The 23,081-nt window shown below is 36.0% G+C and overlaps 1 protein-coding gene across 1 annotated transcript; it reads right to left on the bottom strand.

Annotated features, from left to right (window-relative positions):
• Window positions 1–11,202: 11,202 nt before the first annotated feature.
• LOC105421365 (receptor-like protein kinase At3g21340) lies at window positions 11,203–17,412 on the bottom strand. Its single transcript, XM_011628513.3, has 5 exons — window positions 16,884–17,412; window positions 16,669–16,795; window positions 12,934–13,002; window positions 12,674–12,863; window positions 11,203–11,933 (listed from the first exon to the last, which is right to left on the bottom strand). The coding sequence occupies exons 1-5, from the start codon at window positions 17,145–17,147 to the stop codon at window positions 11,513–11,515; spliced, it is 1,071 nt and encodes a 356-aa protein (XP_011626815.1). The 5' UTR covers window positions 17,148–17,412; the 3' UTR covers window positions 11,203–11,512.
• Window positions 17,413–23,081: the final 5,669 nt, after the last annotated feature.

Raw genomic sequence — 23,081 nt, 5'->3', positions numbered from 1 at the left:
TATTCCAATCTTTATCAAGTGTTCATTGGGATATATCTAGTCTTTATATGAGACTAAAGTACACCCAACAAGAGGTTGAAGGCTTGTCTCTAAAGGGATATCCTCATGCAGTCGCTACATGAGATAAGATAATGATAAATAAGGTGGTCGAAGATTCTATCTTTATCTATCTTAAAAAGAGATGACATACCATAAAATGCCCTCATGTGGGTGGGTTGTGTTTGCTCTTGGGATTTTAACCAAAGCGACTTCTCTTAGGCCATTTATTTGGGGCGCACCTCTCCTGGGTCATTTCTTTGAGCAAACTCTTCTTGGTGTTTCAGAGACATGAAACTTTCTTTTACAGAGAAGAAGAAGAAGAAGAGAGAAAATTATCCTTTTCGAATAGAGAGAGTTATCATTTTCTTAGAGAAAAAGAAGAAGAGAGAGAAAATTATCATTCTCAGAGAGAGAGAAGAAGAAAAGAGGGAGTTACCTTCTTTCTTAGAGAGGAAGAAAATGAAGAGGACCAGTGATCATCTTCTTAAACATTTCTTTGTTGAGAGAGAAAAGAGAGAGGAGAAGAAAAAGAGAAAAAGAGAGAACGTTTTCTTTTAAAGAGAAATAAAGTTTATAAAAAGAAAAAAAGCATTGAGAGAGAAAAGAACTTCAGAGAAGAAAACTTAGAGAGAGAAGTCTCTAGAAGAAAGTAGTGAGCCCAATAAATTTATTTCTTGAAAGACTATTGTAACTGTTGAATTAATAATGAATTCCTCTCTTTCTCCCATGAACGTGGTTTGAAAAGGTGAACCATATAAAATCTTGGTGCCAATAATTTATTTGTTTTATTTGCATGTTTTTTCCACTCATACACATACACATCAATTTTGACATATCATTGTGTCCCATATATCGGCACTCCGTTGTGCGCTTACGCATTCATGGGAGATAGCTCTAATAGGTGAGCCCAGCATAATTCAAACGCCTTCATGTTATTCCTTAGAGAAAGTATAAATCTTAAAGAAAGTTCAAAGTATAAATAGAGAAAGTATAAATCCTAAGTTCAACCAATGCAGCTCTGATGGTTGAATTTGAAGAAGCTGGGCATGATGAGGGTCAATTCAAACACAAAGTATAAATCCTAAAGAAAGTTCAACCAATGATGTTCTTCCCTTAGAGAAAGTATAAATCCTAAAGAAAGTTCAAACACCTTCATCTCACTCCCTAGGGCTGAGATGAAGGTCAATTCAAACACTTTCCTAAGGTTGAGATGAGTGTCAATTCAAACACCTTCATCTTACTCCCCTAGGGTTGAGATGAGGGCCAATTCAAACACATTCCTAGGGCTGAGATGAGTGTAAATTCAAACAGCTTCATGTAATTAGAGAGGAAATATCAATCCTAAAAAAAGTTCTGATGATTGAAGTTGAAGCAGCTGGGCTGAGATGAGGGTGAATGTGAACACCTTAATGTTACTCTCTAGTCCTAGAGAAAGAAAGTATGAGATCATTCAATTCCAGCACAATGGATTTAATTCCAACACCTTCGTATTGCTCCCAATAAAGGGAGAATATAAAGAGATGAGTCGAAAAGTGTAATGCTTAGTAAGGTTAGGGATAAAGAGATAATACAAAGAGTTAAGTATGTAGTTACTTAACCATAACCTGACTGAAATCACGTAAAATAATTGTCCCTATCTTCTCATGATTTGATGGATGCAAAATCAACCGTCAAAGTTCATCACCAATTTGTTGCAGAAGTCCACCAAATTATTTACGGGGTGTGGTTTGTATACTGCAGAAACCTTCCAAATTTTGTCACAACATGTAATTTTGGTGTAAAAAATTATTAGGATTATCTATAAATCTATTTTCATTTCTAATTATAAAATTTTAAACTCAAAAAAATGATTAAAATCAAGTAGATTTATAAACATATGAAAATCTTGAAAATGGACGGTCTAGATACTGTGTTGCAAGATGCACTATTTTTAGGACTCAAAATCTTTTTTTTTTCTTCAGATTCATACATCTTGATGTCAAGATGATCAATTAGATAGTTTTTTAAAATTAAACAACCTTTTTCCAAAAGATTTTGGAGGTGCATCTTTAATTCTACATTTTAAGGTTGCAACATTTTATGAGCTTTTTCCTTACTTATATTGCCCATATTTTATTGGGGTAATGCTACTACTCTCAATGAGTATAAAGCTTGAAAGGGGCATGAAAAGATTCTTTTGATTCACAGGGCTATAACAGTACACCAGGCATGTGTCAAAAAAACATTATTTGTGGTGGCATTACACGATGGAAAACAAAAAAACAATACCAAAAAAGAAAGGAAAGCAATGAACTCCCCAATCAACGAAATCATTACTTCGAATGAAAAAGAAATAGGATCCCTAACTAAGAATAGGCAATGAATTAAAATGAATACTTCTTTATACATACTGCTTTTCTCGTCCTATTCAGATTGTTTTAGTGTAGGAAAAATCAAGCCGTTCAAATTGTAACCGCCTGGTTAGATCGCACGGTTGGTTCTGGTTTCGATTGGTTTTGGTAAACTGGCTAAGATTGGAAATCGTATTAGCCACTTAATTTTCACATTTTGCCATATTTTTGAAATTTTCAAAAATACCCCTAGGCACAAATAGATTATGTAAATCCATTTTTTCCCATTAATTTTTAACTTCATTTGGATGTGCTTTGTTTAGTCCTGCACTAAATATATTTTTCATTTTTTATTAGGTTTTTGGTACTTTTTTTTTTTTCTTAGTACTTTTTTGACCGCCTGGGATCACTGTTGGAAAAACTGGTTTATCTAACTGCTAACCACCCATTAGATTGGAACTGGCCACTGGCCGGTTCTAGTTTTGGGAAATTTTGGTGATCGACTGGTATTTAAAAATAAAAAATAAAAATATATACAAATTCCCAAAAATAAAAAATTTGGTTTGTAATACATTTTTTAATATTCTTTACATTATGGTAAGGATTAAAAAAAAATTTGGTCATTAATAGTCACTTTTATATTTTCCTATCTTTTTCAAAAAATTTAAAAAATACCCCTAGGTACAAATTAATTGGCTAAAATCCATTTTTCTGTTAATTTTCAGCTTCATTTGAATTTGTGTTGTTTTAATCATTCTTTATAAGTTTCTCTATTTTATTAGACTTTTTTATTTATTCAACATTTTTTTGACCACTCGACACTTAACTGGTTAGAACGCTTGAATCGGGCGGTTTATCGGTTAGGCTGGTTAAACCGCTTCTGGGACCATATCCGTTAACTGTTCCGATTTGATTTTGCGAACATTATCTGGGACTTGTCCGGTTAGGCCTGTTGAACCACTTCCAGCCCCATATCCAATTAAATGTTCCAGTTCGATTTTTCCTACACCGGATTGTTTCTTATTTCTAATCCGACGATAATAAATATATGGATCATATTCTTGATAGTTGATACACTTCTTTTTTGTGTTTATCGTTGTCTCTTGATACACTTTGTAAAGTGAAATTTGAATCTTACTCTAGCTCTACCCTAATCCAAAAAAATATGAAAGCTTGAAAACTTGGAACATCCCCTTAATATCTCTTTTCTTTATAAAGGTTTTACTAATTCTTCTTTTTGTGGTTTTATTTTTTTGGTAAGTTCTTCTTTCTTGATAACACAAAATAGTATTTGCATATTTGCCCTATATAATTTATGAAATATTATTCTCTTTGAGTTTTTTTCCCCTCTCTATCAACATGGGGTGTGTGTGGTATTACTCGTATGGGTGGGTTCTCCTCCATTGATCTTTAATGACTAATGGTGTAGATCAACAGAGAAAAGTTAGGCGTAATGCCAATGAACTGGTATATATAAAGGTTTTACTAATTCTTCTATTTCGTGGTTTGTTTTTTTGGTAAGTTCTTTCTTGATAACACAAAAAAGTATTTGCAGATTTGCCCTATATAATTTATGAAATATTATTCTCTTTGAGTTTTTTTTCCCCTCTCTATCAACATCGGGTACGTATGGTAGTACTCGTACGGGTGGGTTCTCCTCCATTGATCTTTAATGACTAATGGTGTAGATCAATAGAGAAAAGTTAGGCGTAATGCCAATGAACTGGTATATATAAAGGTTTTACTAATTCTTCTATTTCGTGGTTTGTTTTTTTGGCAAGTTCTTTCTTGATAACACAAAAACATATTTACATATTTGCCCTATATAATTTATGAAATATTATTCTCTTTGAGTTTTTTTTCCCCTCTCTATCAACATGGGGTGCGTATGGTATTACTCGTACGGGTAGGTTCTCCTCCATTGATCTTTAATGATTAATGGTGTAGATCAACAGAGAAAAGTTAGGCGTAATGCCAGGAATTTAAAAAATTCAAAACTTCCCAAGGTCACCAAGCGGTGGATCCCGATTGGGCGTTTCCCTGATTCAACGGCAGGCTTTTTCAGCAAATTCCTCGCACGAGCGCCATCTTCTTCGGCAATTGTCATGGATGAACTTCTCTCCCCCCACGCAGATAAAACTTCTCCCTATGTTATCGGTAGAGTTAAAAGTCTAGCGGGTGCACCCAATACCCCCAGGTACAGTGAAAAATTGGGTGAGATGGTTTTGCCGTTTTCCAAGGAAGATGTTAAAAAGGGAGAGATATCGACTCCGTGTCCCAAGGAAGACCTGCTGAGTACCCGAATCTTCCAGAATGATCTCTCAGTAAATGTGGCATCCCTACATTGGATTGACCAGACCGTGCGGAAACCATCCATGTCCATCTCTTCTTTCTTGATTGAAAATAGGAAGGATTCTACATTGTGGTGGTACCTTGTGGTTTTTTAATATCTTCGTCTATTACAACCGGCTGCTGTTGGTTCTCAGATCCAGTGCTTTTGGTGTGGTCTGCTACTGTTTTGGTTGAGAAGGAGTATGTATCCTCTTCCGGCTCGTAGGGCATCATTGAAAGAGTCTAGTGCTTCTAGGTCCAGGTTTGATTCGTTGATGATTGACCCTCGCGAGATCATGATTCTTGATTATGTTGAAGGACCAGCACTTTCTCCTACCATTGAAGCTCCACAGGTTTCCATGCTGACAGCACCTGGGCTAGCTGCTGATGAAGAAGTAGAGACTCCTGTGCCACTTCCTATGATGGTGTCAGATGTTCTCTACCCTCCGGATGGTGTTTCTCTCTGGTCGCTGGAATATACTCATGCTGAAAGTCCTAAGGGGATGATGAAGTTTGTCTCATCCGAAGTTCAAGAAGGTGGAAAGGTTAGTTGCCAACCTCCATTGTCAACTACTCCTTGCAAGTCGATAGATGGTGCTAAAGTAGAACAGAGGCAGAGGCTGAGGCCTCTATGGTTTGTAAGCTAGTAAAGGATATGGGAATGGAAAATGTGCCTCTTTGTGAGGTAATGAAAGAGATTAAGGAGGGCAAAAAATCGTGAAGAGAGGTTATGAGAGATATGATCAGTGGAAGGCTTCCTAAAGATTTTGGATATTCCCAATGTTTTTGACACGCCTATTAGAGACAGAGTAGGTGACTATGGGAAAAAAGTCAGTGAGACGAGGAAAGGGGTGCAATCCTCTGCTAGGCTTCAGGCACAGGGAAAAGTAATAGTGCTAGGTTCACAAGGACACGCGGTGGTGTTTGGTGAGCAGAATGACCAGATGATGGATTCTTCTTCATCATTGTCAAAAGAGGTGGTTTTCAATGATGATGTGCTGCTTCATAATGGGCCTGATGGACCGGGTTCCTCTTCTAACCTTAATTTTGTCTTTAAATGAATTTTATTTCTTGGAATGTTAGGGAGTTAGGACATCCGAATAGAAAAAGGGATGTCAGGTTTTTGGTTTCTAAATTTAATCCGATTGTTTATTGTTGCAAGATACTAAGCATCCAAGCCCAACTGTCTATGGAGCTCAGGAGGTGTCGGGTTATGATGCAATTGCTTTTTATGGTATTGATACTATTGATAGTTCAGGGGACTTATGGGTCCTATGGGATCCTTTGGTTCTTGTTAATTTTGAAGTTGTTGTCAAGAACAACTTTTTGCTTTTGGGTTTTACTGGCCCGAACAGTGGTTTTTCTTGGGGACTTTTGAATGTGTATGGACCTTGTGTGCCGGCCTTAAAAGAACTTTTCCTAAATGATTTACATTCGGTAATTCAATTATGTTCTTATTCAGTGGTTATTGGTGGGGACTTCAATTGGGTCTGATGGCTTGATGAATGTCTTGTTAGTACTCCTATCAATTCTTCGATGCGGATGTTCAATAGGTTTTTTGAATATAATTCTTTGGTTGATCTCCCTATCATTGGCTCCAAATTCACTTGATCCAATAACAACATAACTAATTTAGCTCTGTCTAAATTAGATAGATTTTTTGTTACGTCGGAATGGTTGGAAGTGTTCCCCCTTGTCTGAGTCAAAGCTCTTCCTAGGGTATCCTCAGACCATTGCCCGTTATTATTGACTACTGGTTGCTTATATGGTGGGCCAAGACCTTTTAGGTTGGATGTTAGGTGGCTGATGGAGAAAGATGTTGTCGAGTTGATGAAAGGAACGTGGACCAATACTATAGTGGAGGGTACCATGGATTTTTAGTTACACAAGAAACTTTTGAATGTTGAACATAAGTTGATTAACTGAAATAGAGTGCATAAGTTCGATATTAAGGCCAAAATAGATGGTGTACTTGCTGAGATTGAATTGCTAGATTCTAATGTTTAAACTAATGGTGTTTTATCAAAGCAATTGGTATTAGAGAGGGGCGTGAAGATTAAAGATTTGGAGGATCTGAGGAGATCAGAGGAAATATATTGGAGACAAAGGTCTAGATCGAAGTAGCTTAAAGAGGGAGATTTTAATACCAAATTTTTCCATGCTATTGCCAGTGCTAGAAAAAGACAAAATGACATTTCGGGTCTGTCTATTCCTGATGTTGTCTCTGATGATACGGTTGCTATGCAAGGGGTCGTTGTTGACCACTTTAAGAAGGCTTTCTCCAAAGAGGTCACTCTTTCACCATCCTTTAATAGAGTCCCTTTCAAAGTTCTCTCGGATGAAGCAAAAAATTTCTTGGAAAGAGATATTTCTATGGAAGAATTACGAAAGGCGATTTTCGCTATGCCAAGGGATAAATTTCCAAGTTCGGATGGTTTCCCTCTTGGTTTCTTTCATAAATTTTGGGATTTAGTGAATGGTAAGTTGCTGGAATTTGTTAAGGCTTTCTTGGTTCGCGGTGAGATTTTCAAAGGGGTAAACTCGACCTTTCTAGCCCTAATTCCAAAGAAATATTTGATTTCTAATTTGTTAGATATCCGCCCTATTAGTCTATTTTAACCAGCCTTTACAAACTTATTACAAAAGTGTTGGCAGAACGTTTGAAGAGTGTACTACCTGCTCTGATCTCGATCACCCAATCTACCTTTATTAAGGATCGTCAAATTACGGACAGTGTTCTCATTGCACAAGAGTGTATTCACTCGAGGGTCCTGAGTAAGAAGGCTGGTAATTTGCTTAAACTGGACATGAAAAAAACCTATGATCGTGTGGAATGGGGGATTTTGCTAGAAATTATGAAGTGTATGGGGTTTGATGATAGATGGAGGAAGTGGATGTTTGGTTTTCTTTCGTCTGGCCATTTCTCAATGCTTTTCAAGGGTAGCCCGATTGGCTTCTTTCAGGCTTATAGAGGCTTGCGCCAAGGGGATACCCTCTCGCTTCTCCTCTTTACCATTTATGTTGAGTGTCATTTACAATATACTGATGACACTTTTATTTTTTGTGATGTGGATCCCCTACACATTAGGAATTTTGCTTTATTTTTGGTAATCTGTGAAGTTACAATTGGCTTTAAAGTGGACTTTCATAAATCCTCCCTTGTTGGTATTAATTGCCCTCAGGCATTGCTTGCGACTTTGGCAAGTGTGATGGGTTGTAAAGTGGGTTCTTTCCCCATTCTGTACATTGGATTACCAATTTCTGATTCTAAACTTTCTATAGATGTTTGGCATAGGGTGATTGAGAGAGTTCAATGTAAATTGGATATGTGGAAACCGAAGTATTTATTTATTGGGGGTAGGGTGACGCTTCTAAGATTTTGCTTGGCAAACCTTCTGGTGTATCAGATGTCGCTTATTAATATGCTTGCCTCGGTTGTCAAAAAGATTGAGAAAATGATGAGGGACTTCTTGTGTGGCTCCAATAATAATCAGCGGAAGTTCAATTTTCTGAGATGGGATAGGTGTGTTCACCCAGGAAGGAAGGGGGTTTGGATATTAGAAGCATTAGAATGGTTGATCAAGCTCTTTTGTGTAAATGGTGGTGGAGGAGTCTTCACTTAAAAGATCAGTTATGGTTCCAAGTCCTCTTTGCTAAATGTGAGTTAGATCGGAAGTATGGCTTGGGGGAGGTAGGAGGAGAGATAGTACTCAGATGTGGAGAAATATTGCTTCTTACAGGCCTATGATTGCTGGATATTTTAGATGGTCTGTAGGGTGTGGTGACCAAATCTCCTTTTCGCATCATAAGTGGTTGGGAGATTATCCCCTTAAGTCTCTCTTCCTAAATCTATTTAGGGTGATTTTGAGACCCAATAGTAAGGTCTGTGAGTTGGTGGAGAGAAGATGTGATTTTTTATCTTGCCATATTCCTTTGCCGTATGTGAGGCTAAATAACACACTCTTTGCTCAATGGTGTGCATTGATGGATTTACTGGAAACGGTCTATATTTCAGCAAACACAGTTGCATTGATGGATTTATTGGAAACGGTCTATATTTCGCCAGATGCAGTGGATCAGATGGTGTGGGAGGTGGAGAGTGATAGCATCTTTACGGTTAAATCTTGCTACAATCTTCTCTTTCGTGATCATTGGAGATGGTCTTGCCCTCAGATAGTGCAAATTTGGAAATGGCTCATTCCTCATAAAGTGTAAATTTTAATCTGGTTAGCATCTATGAATAAGATTTTAATAGTTGATAATCTGATTAAAAGGGGTAAGATTTTATCGAATGTCTGTTTGTTGTGTAAAGCTGATGGGGAGTATGGTGCGCATCTTTTATTGCATTGCCCTTTCACAGCCCAAATTTGGTATTAGTTGTTTGGTGTGGTGAATATTAGGTTGGCCCTACCAATGACGGTTGAGGGTGTTGTTACTCAACTTTTATTGCCCCATCTGCCGGAGGTAGGCAAAACTCTGTGGAAGATTGTTAAAGGAGTTATCCTCTAGGAAGTGTGAAATGAAAGAAACATGAGGACCTTTGAAGGAGTTTCTCTATCTCTGGATGGTCTGATTCATTCTATTAAGTTATCTATATGGTCGTGGCTCTCGGTGTCAAAAGTAGTGTGGGGTGTGACGAAGATTGATGTATTTGCTAACCTCAACAACCTTTTTCATATGAGTGCCATTAGGTGCAGACCAAAAAGTTTATGGATGGTGCCTCTTGCTGGTATGGTGAAACTCAACTTTGATGGACGTTCTCTTGGTAATCTAGGAATTGCTAGGATTGGTGGTATTCTGAGAGACTGTAATGGTAATACTCTTTTTTTCTATACTGGGCCAATAGGGTGTGCAACGACAAATTTTGCTGAATTAAGTGCGCTTTATCAAGGATTGAAAATTTTTAGAGAGAGAAATTATAGCCATACATGTTGGATAGCAGGGGATTATCTTAACGTGATGAAGTCGTATAATACGGAACAACTTAAGACCGCTCTAGCTAAGGATTATGGATTTGTCTTCAACTATTATGGTCTCCTTCACTCATGTTTATCGTGAAGCAAACTCGATGGCGGACAGCTTGGCTAAGGGGGATGCCTTTTTATTTCTCTTTTTATCTCTGACGATGTAATTTTGTTTTCATAGTATTAATAAAAGCATTAACGTTGGTCAAAAAAAAAAATGGTGTTGATCAACCATTGCATTAGTGATTAGATGAAGTTCAATTGAAACTATGGTTCATCTCCACCATCTATCTTTGAGGATGGATGGTCATTCTAGTGAAGCTCTTAGAGAATAGAGAGAGCAGTCGAAAAGGCAAAAACTTACATGTAAACTAAATAAACACACAAAAAAAAAAAAAAAAAACAAAGAGGAGAAAACACAAGAACTGAGGATTAGCAAACCAATGAACATGACTAATGTATTCCTTTTTCTGAGTAAATATGTGTAAAAAGAGGAAAAACAAATAATCAAACTAAATAACACAAGGAAATAGGAATCTAACCTTCTTAATACATGACCCGAAAGAGACAAGAAAGAGTTGTGGCAAGAGACTTTAAAGCATGGTATGAACTAAATAACAAACTCTAAATAATTAAGAATCACTAAAACAAGGTGAACGATCAAAATGGCCTAAATGAAAGAAAGAAATAATAAGAAAACCAAAGAAATAATAAGAAAAAATTGATAAATGATGTTTTTCCCCTGGGTGTTTTTAAAAAGATCGCAAACTCAATTAAGCAACCAAATTTTTTTTATTTTGAATGTTAAGAAAAGCAGTGAATGATTGAAAAGCCATCTCTTGAATGAATTAAGAAGGAATATATATTAAGAAACCAGGGGACCTCTAACAATCTCCCCTCAAAAGTTCAGATGAGAAAAAAAATCAAAGAGAGCCTAACTTATATATGAGTAAGGGTTCAAACCTAATTGCACGTCCCATTTAATATAGGACTATAGGTTCGTTAGTGTTAAAATTGCATATTTATCTTGGTTATTGATGGGGTAATTATTTATAGAACTTTGGCGCCATTTTCCAAAAGTTTGCATCAATTTCTAGAAAGAGAGAGTAAATATTATCGATAAGAAAAAAATAAAAAACCCAAATTTTGTTAGTAGATAATATCCAAAAATATAGTGGATAATCTAAACAGTTGGACTTTAAAAAATTTCTCAATAAAAGGGTCTCAAAAAAAATTTATTTAATAAATTGTATTTAGTTCCTCACCCTTTCATGTGGATTTGAGAGCAAAATTAAGGGTTTGTTTGATAGAAAACATTGGAAATTTTTTAATTGATTTTTCCTAATTGTAATTTCAGGAATTGACGTTTGCTGTATGGGGGTGTTTGATTGATTTGTTTGAACTATAATTGGGAAATATTCAAATTCTATGGGCAGTTTGATTGTCAATAAAAGGCTGTCCTCATCCCTCAAAACTACAGCCACAACTATATGCACAACAACAATGCCTTCCCTTATAGTAGTTATCTAGATGGAGCATTTTATCAAACTGGTTTAAAAGAAAACAGGAAAATAAATAGCATCAAGTTGCAGAATTACACCCAATAATCAAGAATTACACCCAATAATAGAGAATTAAAGGCTAGTCTACCTCATAAAACCAAAGAACAGTAGACTGAAGGCATAAGAGAATCACGGGCCACATTCAATGTTGAGTGAGCAGAAGTACATAAAATTTAAGAATGAAATAAAAGGCTTGCTCAACGTATCTAATTGCTTTGAGAACCTTGGCAGATGTTGACTGACCTATAATGGCTTCCGACATGCATGCGAAAACTGTTGAAGCTGACTACCTTGGTGATAGATCAAATCCTGGTTCCTTCTCCATATTTATTGAAGCAGTTATGGGGCTTGATAAGTGGTATTCTGTTCTTGAAGTTCTCCTGCGACACGATGACTCAAGCTCTACACATCCTCTCAGTTCACCGATAACATCACTTATCGTTGGCCGCCTAACGGCTGTCTCTGGTGTACATGCCAATGCTATCTTAACGGCTTTCCACATTGAATTAATGTCATATTCCCCCTGCAACCTCGGATCAACCACACTAACAATGTCACCTGTTTTAATCTTGGGAGTTACCCAGTGTACTATATGTAGTTTTTCTTCATCCAAAATTATTGCAGGCTGGCCTGATATAAGCTCCAAAAGAACTATCCCAAAGCTATAGACGTCGCTTTTGTCAGTGAGCATGTTCGTGATGTAGTACCTGCAGTTAATGGAGTTAATACATACTTAAATAATGACCCATGGAAATACTTTGTCATGAAAACAATATATTCTCAATAAAAGAGATTATTATTATTTTTGAAACTGTCAACATTGTATTAAGAGAAGAAAAGAGATTAGTTTACTATGTAGATCAGTCTTCTTAGAAACTATCTATACCTGCATTGGCAAGATATTGGAAGGGAAGCAAAGGACAATCAAACTATCTGTGGTCCGTCTCAACCTTCTCGCCATACGGACACATAAAAGTATAAGTTATTTGTGGAAAAACAAGTTTTGTGGCTTCTGGTTTAAATGAACAGCATAAAAAAGATAGGTTCCTTCAGCTAGTTGCTTACTTCCCTGTAGGATTGTGTGTAGAGGCCCAACCCATACACTAGAAAATTTCATCTTTCCTTTTAGTTCTGTTGACTATATGATGAGAATCAAAGAAGCATGACATTTATTTAAAAGAACTTCCACAGAGAATTCATGGCCATATATCTTCCCTAAATTAGATAAATACTTTGGTTGGACAAAAATGGGTGAAAAATGCATGCTTCAAATGGCTAACAGTAAGCTGGAAAGGAAATAAAGGTCTGGCACTTACATTTCTGGGTGGAAGTAAAGAAAAGTAGGAAAGAAAAGAGCAAGAAATCAAAAACATAGAAAGACTTCTGTGAATGATGGTTGTGTACAATGTTTTTGTGGTTTTCTGCTATTCGGTGATCAGTAACATACTCAGGATCCACATATCCAGGGGTGCCCGCGGCAATAGTCCATATGTGAGTGTCATCCTCAGTTGGCCCTAATCTTGACAGCCCAAAATCTGCTACTTTGGCTTCCAGTTTTTCATTTAAGAGGATGTTGACGGTCTTGATATCTCTATGAATGATTGGTGGTTCGCATCCACAATGGAGATACTCCAATCCTACAACACAAAATACTTGTTGAGAAATTGAAATCAAGATCAGAAAAAGGTAATATTTGATATGCATTACCTTGTGCAACACTTAGAGCTACTCGAAGACGCTGCTCCCAATTTAAGGATACTGAATTTCTGTTTTTATCTGCATGATATGGCAAACACTTCAAGGTCCTTTCATTCCAACGCTATATGAATCATGTAATGCTCAAGCACAATGAGGCTACTTATGAAAAGTATACGCACAGATCTGATAGAATTTCACTTCTTCGAGGTTGTTTTTGTGTCAAATTTTTTATGTAGCTTCCTAAGTTACAATAATATATTTGTTGAATACTGTAACAGTATAGTAGTACTATGTTTGTGTCTGTGAGTTAATCTTTCCAACCATGTGATCAATGCAGGGCAATTTTCACAAGTTTATGATCCAATTGTGAGTTGTTTGATGATATCTAATATATGTTCTAGGATATTCTTACCACTAGTGTACATGAAATTCTTTTAATAATTCTATTTATTTGGACACCAAATACTACAGTTCTTTTCAGCTGGTGGTCTTTGGTAGTTTTCAGGAATAACTAAGTTCTCCATATCCTTGATTAATCTACATCCTATTTTAGTGATGTTAATTACTTTCCCTTCTGCTTTCGGTCCTTTCCAATCTCATCTAAAAGGGACAAAAGCGCCTCCCATATTATCAATAACTCTTCAAGTGTTGCTTGAATGATTCTTAGTCTTGTAGAGAATTGACCAAAGTTCCAGAAAATGTTGCCCTTAACTTCTTCTAGATTCTTCATTAGATTTTTGTGTGAAGTTTCTCATATTCATGGCTTGAACAATTTATTTTCTTTAATATATGTTTCATGACCGGTAACCGCCTAGTTAGATCAGCCGCTATTTTAAAAATAAAAAATCAAAAAAATGTCTATAAAATCCAAAAAATAAGGACTTTGATTTGTAATACATTTTGTAATATTTTACGTTATGTTAACTCTCTTTTAAAATCCATTTTTTCATTAATTTTCTACTTCATTGTTCTAATCATTCTTTATATGCTATTCATATTTTAGTAGATTTTTTTTGCATCTTTTTTATTTTTTTCAACAATTTTTGGCCACCCGTAACTTGCCTGGTTAGAACGGTTGAATCGGCCGGTTTATCAGTTAGGCCGGTTAAATTGCTTCTAGCCCCATGTTCAATAAACCGTTCTGATTCGGTTTTGCGAACACTGGTCATGACCATTATGGAAGTAGATGGAGTTTGGGAACCTCTTGACAGAACTATTGGCAAAATCAGATAATTCTTAGTTGAAATATGTATGGTCCTTATATTGCTTTTTCCATACTTTTTGTTTTATATATCTTATTTGAATTACTTCCTCTTTATATAGCATATTCCTTCAATTTGTTATTTCTATGTATTGTATGCATTTTATTCTGTATTTAAATCCTTTTCTTGTATGTCTGTGCCATGGCATGCTCTGCCATTTGTAACATATTTACTTTATTATTATCTAATTCAGTGATTCAAAAAGCGGACCGGCCAGCGCCTAGGAGGTCCAGAAGGCCTGGGCGATGCGCCCAGGCCTAGGAGGCTAATATGAGAGGTAGTCCCTGGACGTCCGCTTAGGCGGTACAAAATCCACCTAGGCAGGCACCCAGCGCCAAGCCCATTGTGGCCGGGGCCTGCGCCCTGCCTAGGCGGTACGGAACCCGCCTAAGCCAGCATCCCGCCCAAAGGCGGAAATTTTTTTTTTGTATTGTTTTTTTTTTTTAAATATAAAGGGTTAGAAGGACGGTTTTAAGTTCATTTGAAGCCTAAAACTTATTGGAGCCCATTTTAGAGAGATAAACTGATTTCTTTAGGATCGAAGGGTTTCTCAAAGTTGACAAAAATTGATCAAAACATCACCCATTGATATTAGATTTAATTTTTTTATGTTTTATAAATCTATTGGGGGTTTTTTAGAAAATTTTGAGTAATTAGAAGCATCTTTGAGGTGGAAGTTTGAAGATTGATTAATCAAACTCAAAGTGACCTAAATACCTAATTTTTATTTTTTATATTATATATCCTTTTTTCATTCAAATGGGCATCCTTTTTTGATTCGATTCGACTTGGGTGCCCGCCTAGAAGCTGGGAAGACTGGACCCCCCAGGCCGGCCGCCTAGGACCTACCTAGCGCTTTTGAAACATTGTTCTCTATGCTTCATTTATCTAGCATTCTCTCTTCAAATTACTCTTGACAAGGTGAGTTTAATGATGTAGAATGGTCCAACATTGACAATGTTGTAAGGCTACGTGGAGACATGTGCATTCATATTATTGCAAGGATATTTCAAGTTAAGGTGGTGCTCTTAGATATCATTGACATGATCCTGCTGCCCTCCTATAGATATCTTCAATATGAATCTGCCTCTCAAGTATTTGCTCGTGACAGAGTGTCCTTGATTTGTTAAGAAAAACATTCATTGTGCACTTCAAGATTATCCATTTCTCCATTCTTGTTTCATTTGCATCAAGTGGTCTCTTTGGTATTGTACGTACTTCCAGGAATCCTTTTGTCCTTTTGTTTTCTTCATATATATTGGACTCCTTGGTAATTGTATGTATTTCCAGAGTGTGCTAGATTTACTTAATAAGCATGGGTCACGGGATCTCAACCCTGTCTCTTGTCCTGCTGAAATAACATCCATAACTAGATTCACGCTGGAGTTCCTAAGTGTGGGGGGGGGGGGTTGACATTTTCTATGAGTTACATTCCCTACCTCATAGATACTGATTTACTCATGATCTAGTGACTTTTATTTACTCATGATCTTGTGATTTCTCATCTTAAGCAATCACGCATCACTCTGAAAAGTGGATTCTGGTTTCCCATGTCAACTGTACCATCTCTTACTTGCTTTACAAATGCAGATTGGGATATTTAGCATGAAACCCAAATGAAGGGCCATCCAAAATGTCACATTATATTTCCTTGGAGAGAAATAAATTTATCGGGGTGACAAAAAATAGTGGTTTCTCAGTAGTTAGCTATATTCTTCTGAAAATAAAAGTCTGTTATACCGATCCTCAAATCCAGAGTTCCATGGTACTCCAGAGAGGTCTAGTTACAAGAAATCAAATGTCACTATTTATCAATTAAGTTCAATATGAGGATGATCTCAAAATAGGACTATCCACAGAGAGCCATACTCATTATATGGTTGCTTTTAAAGCGTCATAAGTAGATTTTGCTAAAGATTAATGTCTTGCCCTCGTTTTTATTTTCAGTTTATTTATTTAGGGTATTATTGTATGGAGTACTAGAGGCATAACAACTAACAAACTGTTCCATTTATGTAAGGACATCCAGCGGTTCGGTTGCTTTCATCTATCTGTTTCTACATGTACAATAGGCGTAATAAAAATGACTAGAATGTTTTTTTTATCCTACTCATGCACTTGGAAGAGGGACTTATAATCAATGTTCAAAACAAGGCTCAGACTTAGGACTCGGGAGGACCACAAGTCCGAGTCATCTGTACAGTGTTGCTCGTCTGTTAGAGACTTGGATGAGTTTGTACAAGTTATAGTATCAACATGTACGAATTGAATGTGTGTGACAGCTCCTATTCGGACATGGCACCTTGACCAGTCTGAGTAACTCAAGCGGCTGAGTCTAAGTAGACTCGCCTGAGTTTTAGAACACTGCTTATAATAAAACTAAACATTTTAATCATTGGTGGAAATGTCACAAATTATTCAAAGGGGAAAACTAACATTGTAGATGAAAATGAAAAATATTCTGATGGCTTGGGAATTGTACCTGACAAAATCTCTTTCAGATTCCCTTTTGACATGTACTCATAGACCAGAATCTTTTCTGGGCCTTCGTCACAGAATCCTATGAAAGAGACTAAGTACTTGTGATGAATTCTTATCAACAGTTTAACCTGCTTGACCAAGTCCAAATGCATATATCCTTAGTAAATTTATACACAAGTATACAAATGGTATTTAGTTTGTTTTGTCTATACGAACCTCTGCAAGGAATTCCTTATATCCTTGCTGTGATTCCTGGGACAGTAACTTCACAGCAACTTCATGGCCATTTTCTAGGCATCCATAGAAAACAGGCCCGTAGCCTCCTTTGCCAATGACCTTTTCAAAGTCATTGGTGATTTTTACAATTTCTGCATGTGTAAATGCTCTGGTGGCATCTGGTTTTGGTGTGTCATCCCTTTCTTTGTTACACAACTTCTCTTCTCCTGATTCAATGGTGTAGGAAAAAAATATGTATACCATAAACTATATATGGATCTGATCAGACATTTACCCTACCATCGTTGGAAAAATTTCCACATTAAACTTTCAGGCAGGTCTCATTTAAAGTGCTTTCGAAGATGCAGTCAAAACCAGTTTCCCTGATGCATGTTTTTACAATTTTACTATATTTAGAAATGATCACAAAATTGCCTTTTCTGGAGATTAAATAACAACTAATTTTGAGAAAAATTATACACCCGAGAGTTTCAAAATTAAAAATGTTTTCACCTTACACAAAATATGAAACGGAGAATGGAATTATTATCTAAATGGGAAGATGTAGGTTGTACAGGAAACAAAACCTGGGGCCACACAGGCCCAAAAGATCCAAAAGTGAAATGTCTATTTTTGGTTCATCTAGAAAAGAGGTCTGAGTAGGTTTCTATAATGGTTTCTGGAAAAATGAATTCCCATTGCTTACTTTAAGACTTCACATCTGTTTCTCTTTTTAAAATATAATCAAGTACACTTAATCTTGGACTATCCTCTACCTAATACACAGTTGGCTTAGTAGTGGTATGGTTTCGGGGTTGTGTCATTGAAATTTCAGGCCTGGTTTGAGGTAGCTTGGGCTGCATAGATGCTTCCTATTTGGAAAAAGGACCCCAACAATAGTTCAAGAAATTTGCATGAGACATATTAACCTGGAACTTAGAACTCAGAAGGGGTTTCTGAAGAAATTGGAATGTTGAAAAACAATTAAAGATTTCTAGGAGACAAATAAAGAGCTTGAACTTGTTCACAATTTACTAATTAAAATGGGAGTTCACTTTTAATTACGTACTGTTGAATTTTTGTTAGGGATGCAACGTACTGTTCAATTTTTAGAGCCTGTAGGAGGAACTAAGTTCATCATCATCGTCAGAGCGGTTTTGTAACTATTTGGGGTTGGCTGTAGGAGGAACTAAGTTATGGTAAAAAATATTAAAGAACATTTATTGGAAGCTTAGTGGAAAACAAAACCATTTATTTGGAACATTCAGAAAAAAAAAAAAAACCATTTATTTGGAAGCCTGCTAGCTGCAGGTCATGAAACTAGCCATAAGAGTCATCCTCCATCTAGAAAAAACTACCAAACTTTGCTGTGTATTTTACAATATATAGAAAAGTCTTTAGGCTTTTACTGGCTGATTTCTTCTAAGATAATCAATTGAATTCTGTCTTGTGTTATACCAAATTTCATTGATTTGACTTCATAAGCAATTGTGGTAGGTTTGTTGCCCCATAGATGGGGATTGTTTCTTTGAAATTTTAGCCCTGGTTTTTGGCCCTGGGCTTACTGCTTAAATTCTTACTATCGGAAATAGACCCAACTATGATATTTGATGCCTGTTTTAGGTACTAGTAAATAACAAAAAATAAGAAACCGTTACTCTTAAGAGCTCATATTTACGTGTGTTGGCCAATTTGAAGCATGCTTTGGGAATACGAGTTATTGTTTTGTGTAAAAATTGAGCATAGGTTATTTTGTGTAAAAATTGTTTTGTGTAAAAATTGTTTTGGTGTTCTTGGGTTATTTGGGACTTCGGAGTGGCATAATTGAAAGAAAGAGTATATACTAGATGCGTAAGTATATTAGATATAGAGATGTTGGTGAGTAAACTGAAGCTTACCATTTATTTTCCTTGTCTTCATTATCAGGACAAATGCAAAGGCAAAGAGCAAGACTATTGTTGCACTAACAGATATCACCACAATAAACACGTTCTTCTTGCTCTTCTTTGGAGTTGGTTTAGAGGAGTTGGGTCTCAGAAGGCTGGGATTTTGCAAAATGCTGCGCACGTTAAGTTAACAAACGAACAAGAAGTCAGTTATAAGTGATTCTCTCGAAGAGTAAAATAAAAATGTCAGTATATCAATGCTAACCTTAATAGAAGTACACCACTGTCGTTTTTATCTATTAATGTGCTTGGAACCAGCCCAGTTAGATTGTTTCTTGACAAATCCCTATAAACAAACCATATGCATGTCCATGAAAATCATATTTCTTTTCATTTCCCCTTTATTGCACTCTTGAAAGATTGGATTTATACTTACAATGACTTTAGTTTGGTCAGATGAGCAAAACTTTCTGGTATGGGACCTGTCAGTTGATTGTTTGATAGGTTCCTGTATCAATAATAATAATAAAAAATTTGAGATTATAGTTTCCTTTATTATTATGTAAAATACTGTAGTTTCAAATATCATGAATATAGCCAGAATTTCTTTCAAAATCAGTTAAATATCCCTCTTTTTGTGGAATGCCATAATGCTCCCTATTCACAAAAACATCAAAAGGGTCCATGCGTTTTATATTACAACAATCCATGCCTTTATTTGAAAAATTAATGCATTGCATGGCTTTGGACTGCTAAGGATTAGTGTAGGCATATAGTTGGAGTTTTTTAAATATGTGAATTAAGATGGTAATATAGTGTCGAGATTATTTTCTTAGTTCAAACTTCAAACTTTCTTTGTTAGAGAACCCTGTCCAAAAGGGTGAATCTTGTTGCTTTCGTCCAAATGGAGTCTCTTTCATTTTTCTCATGTGGGAGGATCCTATATTGTATAAAGTCTATATAAGGGTGTCTCCAGTCAGGTAAATGTGCTTGAGAGCAAGAGACATGTCGTACAATGGTGGCTGATGCATCTTAGGATTGATCATTGATGGGATATTTGGTATTGTGAGCTCCGGCAATTGATATGCTTCCACTGATGGAACGAGCATCTTCTTTTCTTGGACCCAAACTTGCAGCATTTTGGAAGAAGTGAGAGTTATTGATGCTCCCAGTTTACCCAATGCCTTGGCATGCCTATTCGGGCTTCATGGTAAAAGGTGAGGGGTAGAGTCTTCAAATTTTGTATCAGACTCATAGTTTGTTGGTGATAAGGGAGCAACTCCTTTTTCTTCACTTGGTAACTTCCGTCAATTTGGCAGCTTACTAATTGTGAGTCCCCAAATATCAAAAGCATGTCAATCCTGAGTGCATGGGCCATTCATAACCCAGTGATAAGAGCTTCATACTTGGCTTGATATCCTTAGCATTTCCTCTTCAAATAAAAGGAGTAAGGGAGGAGTCCTTACTCGGGATTTACAACTGCACTTAGTAATTTTTCATCTGATGGAAACCTTTACAGAATCGAACTTGCAACCAAGAAATCGGCTAGAACCTATCCTTTGATAGCACATTGGGGAAAATAAGTGACATCATATTCCATCAAAAGAACAACCATTTGGCCAAACACTCCGATAGCATGGGTAGGCTTATTAAGGTCAAAATAGTTTTTGTAGGAATAAAAAAGTTAAGTAAACTTTTATAGAAGTTCTCTATGAAGCATCATACAGGTTCTATGGATAGATATTTTTGTGCTCAATAAGATTACATACCCTTTCGGTAAAGTAAAATGTTTTTTCCTGGTAAAGATGTCTAAAAACTACCCAAAGATGAAGAGAAATTACGATGTTGCCATTCCTCTCAAAAGCCCACCATGGTTTGTCAAAAAAATCCTCATCTCATCCCAAAACAAAACAAAGCTTGAAGATATTGTACTCCTGCAGGAGTATACTGCCTATTTATTTCTTAGGGTAAAATCCCATCTAAGATTAACTTTAGGGTTTTAAATTTTGGGGATGCAACCTCTTCAACGACATCCTTGCCAAGACCTTGCTTTCACCGTTAAGATATTTCATTGTCAAATCACATTCCCTATTTTGAGTTTTATCTTTCTCTTCAACTCACAAATTGTATTTCTTAACAATTTACACATTTCCTTCCCAAACACACTTCATCATAACTAGAACCTCTTTTCAAACATTGAGTGTTGCTGCTTTTCTAATAAATTTGTAACCTTCCATATTTAGAGAAGCAAGCGAAACGAAGGTATTTTTTAATCTTTACATATGCTTCACATTTTCAAAAGTTTAAACCACTCCAGCATGCATCCTTATGGAGATCGAACCTATTCCAATTTTGTTACTCATTAAGTTGTTTTCCATTAATTCTAACTTACCCTCACACGGCTTATATGCATCAAACCTTTATCTATTTGGGCAGACTCCAGTATTACGAATCCAACTTTGCTAGTACGTAAGATTGCATCCTACCATCAACACCTCATCTTTAATAGCTGAATGTTCATTCTTTAACCAAATGAACCATTTTCTTGGCTTCACCTTGCCATTTCATTCCCAAACCTAAACCCTTCAAGGAATTTACCCTTTTCTCCCAACAATATTTCTGGGCTTGCCACAAAATCAACAATCACTTTTGTCATAAGATCTTGACTTTGATCGGAAATGAGCCATACCACTTGAGGAACTTCTTGGCAAACCACCCTTTTTATTTGACAGACCTCTTGCTATAAGTACATCCCTTCTTGAACCATCAAACTATCCGTTTAGCACTTCGACCCTTTCATTTTAGCACTTCGACCCTTTCATCTTGTTTCTCATCGTAATGGAATACAATTTTTTTTTTAAAAAAAAAATTCTACTTGTGAGGGATATGGTTTAGAACAAGCTTCCTAACATTGCTCATAAGTCCTCTGCCGTCATTCTCCCACTATATTAAATAGCATTTTATTTGATAAACGTAAGAAAATATTGGCGAGCGTCTTCCTATCAAATTCTTCACAATCATCTTCCTTTATATTATTCACTTTTTTTTATTTTCCTTGTAACGCTTTATATTGACCATGTTGCACCAATATATTTTAAATTTTTATTTTCTAAAATTTAAAATTATTTCATCAAACTTTTCTACTTCAAATTAGTTCCTATTTATTTTTTCAAATGGTTACATACTTCCCTTGAGCTTTGATATTGGAAGTTGACTTTCTCGATTTCCCCTGTTTGCGTGAATCCCTCACGACAACTAATCTCCACGTCCAACTCACTCACCTAGCACTTGTAAATCAATTTTAATACTCCAAAAAACCGCAGAATGTATTTGTTACAATAAATTTTCAAAAAAAATAATATGAAACCAAAAGATGCGAAATCGAAAAAACTAAAAACCACAACAAATTACAAATCATAATCTAAACACTATCAATATACAAATATACGTGATTTAGCCTATTTGGGCTACATGTATGGACAACTGGGAATAAAATGATTTTATTATTATAAAAGAATTACAAAAATGGGGTAAATACAATGGTAGCCTTGCAATTAGTAAAACACCATAAATATTTCTTTTGACTACCACAAAAGAACCATCAAAACTTCCCTTAACTTTAGGGCTTTATCTATAATAGAAAATCACAATGAAACCACCCAAAATAGGGTACAAAACCCCCAATCTCAACCTCATCAAAAGCTATCCTACACACGCACTCTCCAAAATAGCTTATAATGCCCCATTTTAATGTGTCTTTCACAATGACTAAAAAATACTCGTAACGATGAGAAAAAGCTATTGGGGGTAATTTCGGAACACCGATCTGACAAATATAATATGATCCAAGATGCATTATTTTTTTATTGTTTTTTGTCCATAAATCTTGAGGTAGAGATGATCAATTTGACGCCTTTCCAGCATTAGAACAATCTTTTTTAGTATTTTCTTGAGGTATGCCTCACTTTTATAGTATAAGGTGGACGCCTTATATGAAGTTTTTCCTTTATATTATTTATCAATCGCACCTAGTTTCTCTAGAAGTTGAGAGCTAAACTAAGTCTTTTTCCTATCTCCACTTGTGGCATGTGGTCCGATAGCAAAATGTATAATTTGCTCATGTATGCAAACAATTTTTGGACCCGTAATTATGAAGAAGCTATCTACTCCTTCTAGCTATTAATGAAGGGTTGGTATACGTCCACATGATGTGGACGCCTAAGTCAGTGGTATAGATTGAAGCGTGCTTAGATAAGTATCTTATTTAAATAAAATTTGAAAAATAAAATATGAGACTAATTTTCAGCCATAC

The sequence above is a fragment of the Amborella trichopoda genome, chromosome 5 (genome assembly GCF_054954075.1).
Source record: "Amborella trichopoda isolate Santa Cruz 75 chromosome 5, AtrichopodaSantaCruz75HAP2 v2.0, whole genome shotgun sequence".
Lineage (NCBI taxonomy): Eukaryota > Viridiplantae > Streptophyta > Magnoliopsida > Amborellales > Amborellaceae > Amborella > Amborella trichopoda.
Note: the sequence above shows the minus strand (reverse complement) of the source record. Positions and strands in the feature narration are given on the sequence as shown.

Bases quoted from the DNA above. Each gene is read 5' to 3' on its own strand.
- LOC105421365 (XM_011628513.3), bottom strand. From the start codon at position 17,147: ATGGTATACATATTTTTTTCCTACACCATTGAATCAGGAGAAGAGAAG. The intron at 16,796-16,883 runs GTTCGTATAGAC...TTGGTCAAGCAG, and splicing joins ATAAGGAATTCCTTGCAGAG to GTTAAACTGTTGATAAGAAT. The intron at 12,864-12,933 runs GTAATGCATATC...TTTGTGTTGTAG, and splicing joins AGCTCTAAGTGTTGCACAAG to GATTGGAGTATCTCCATTGT.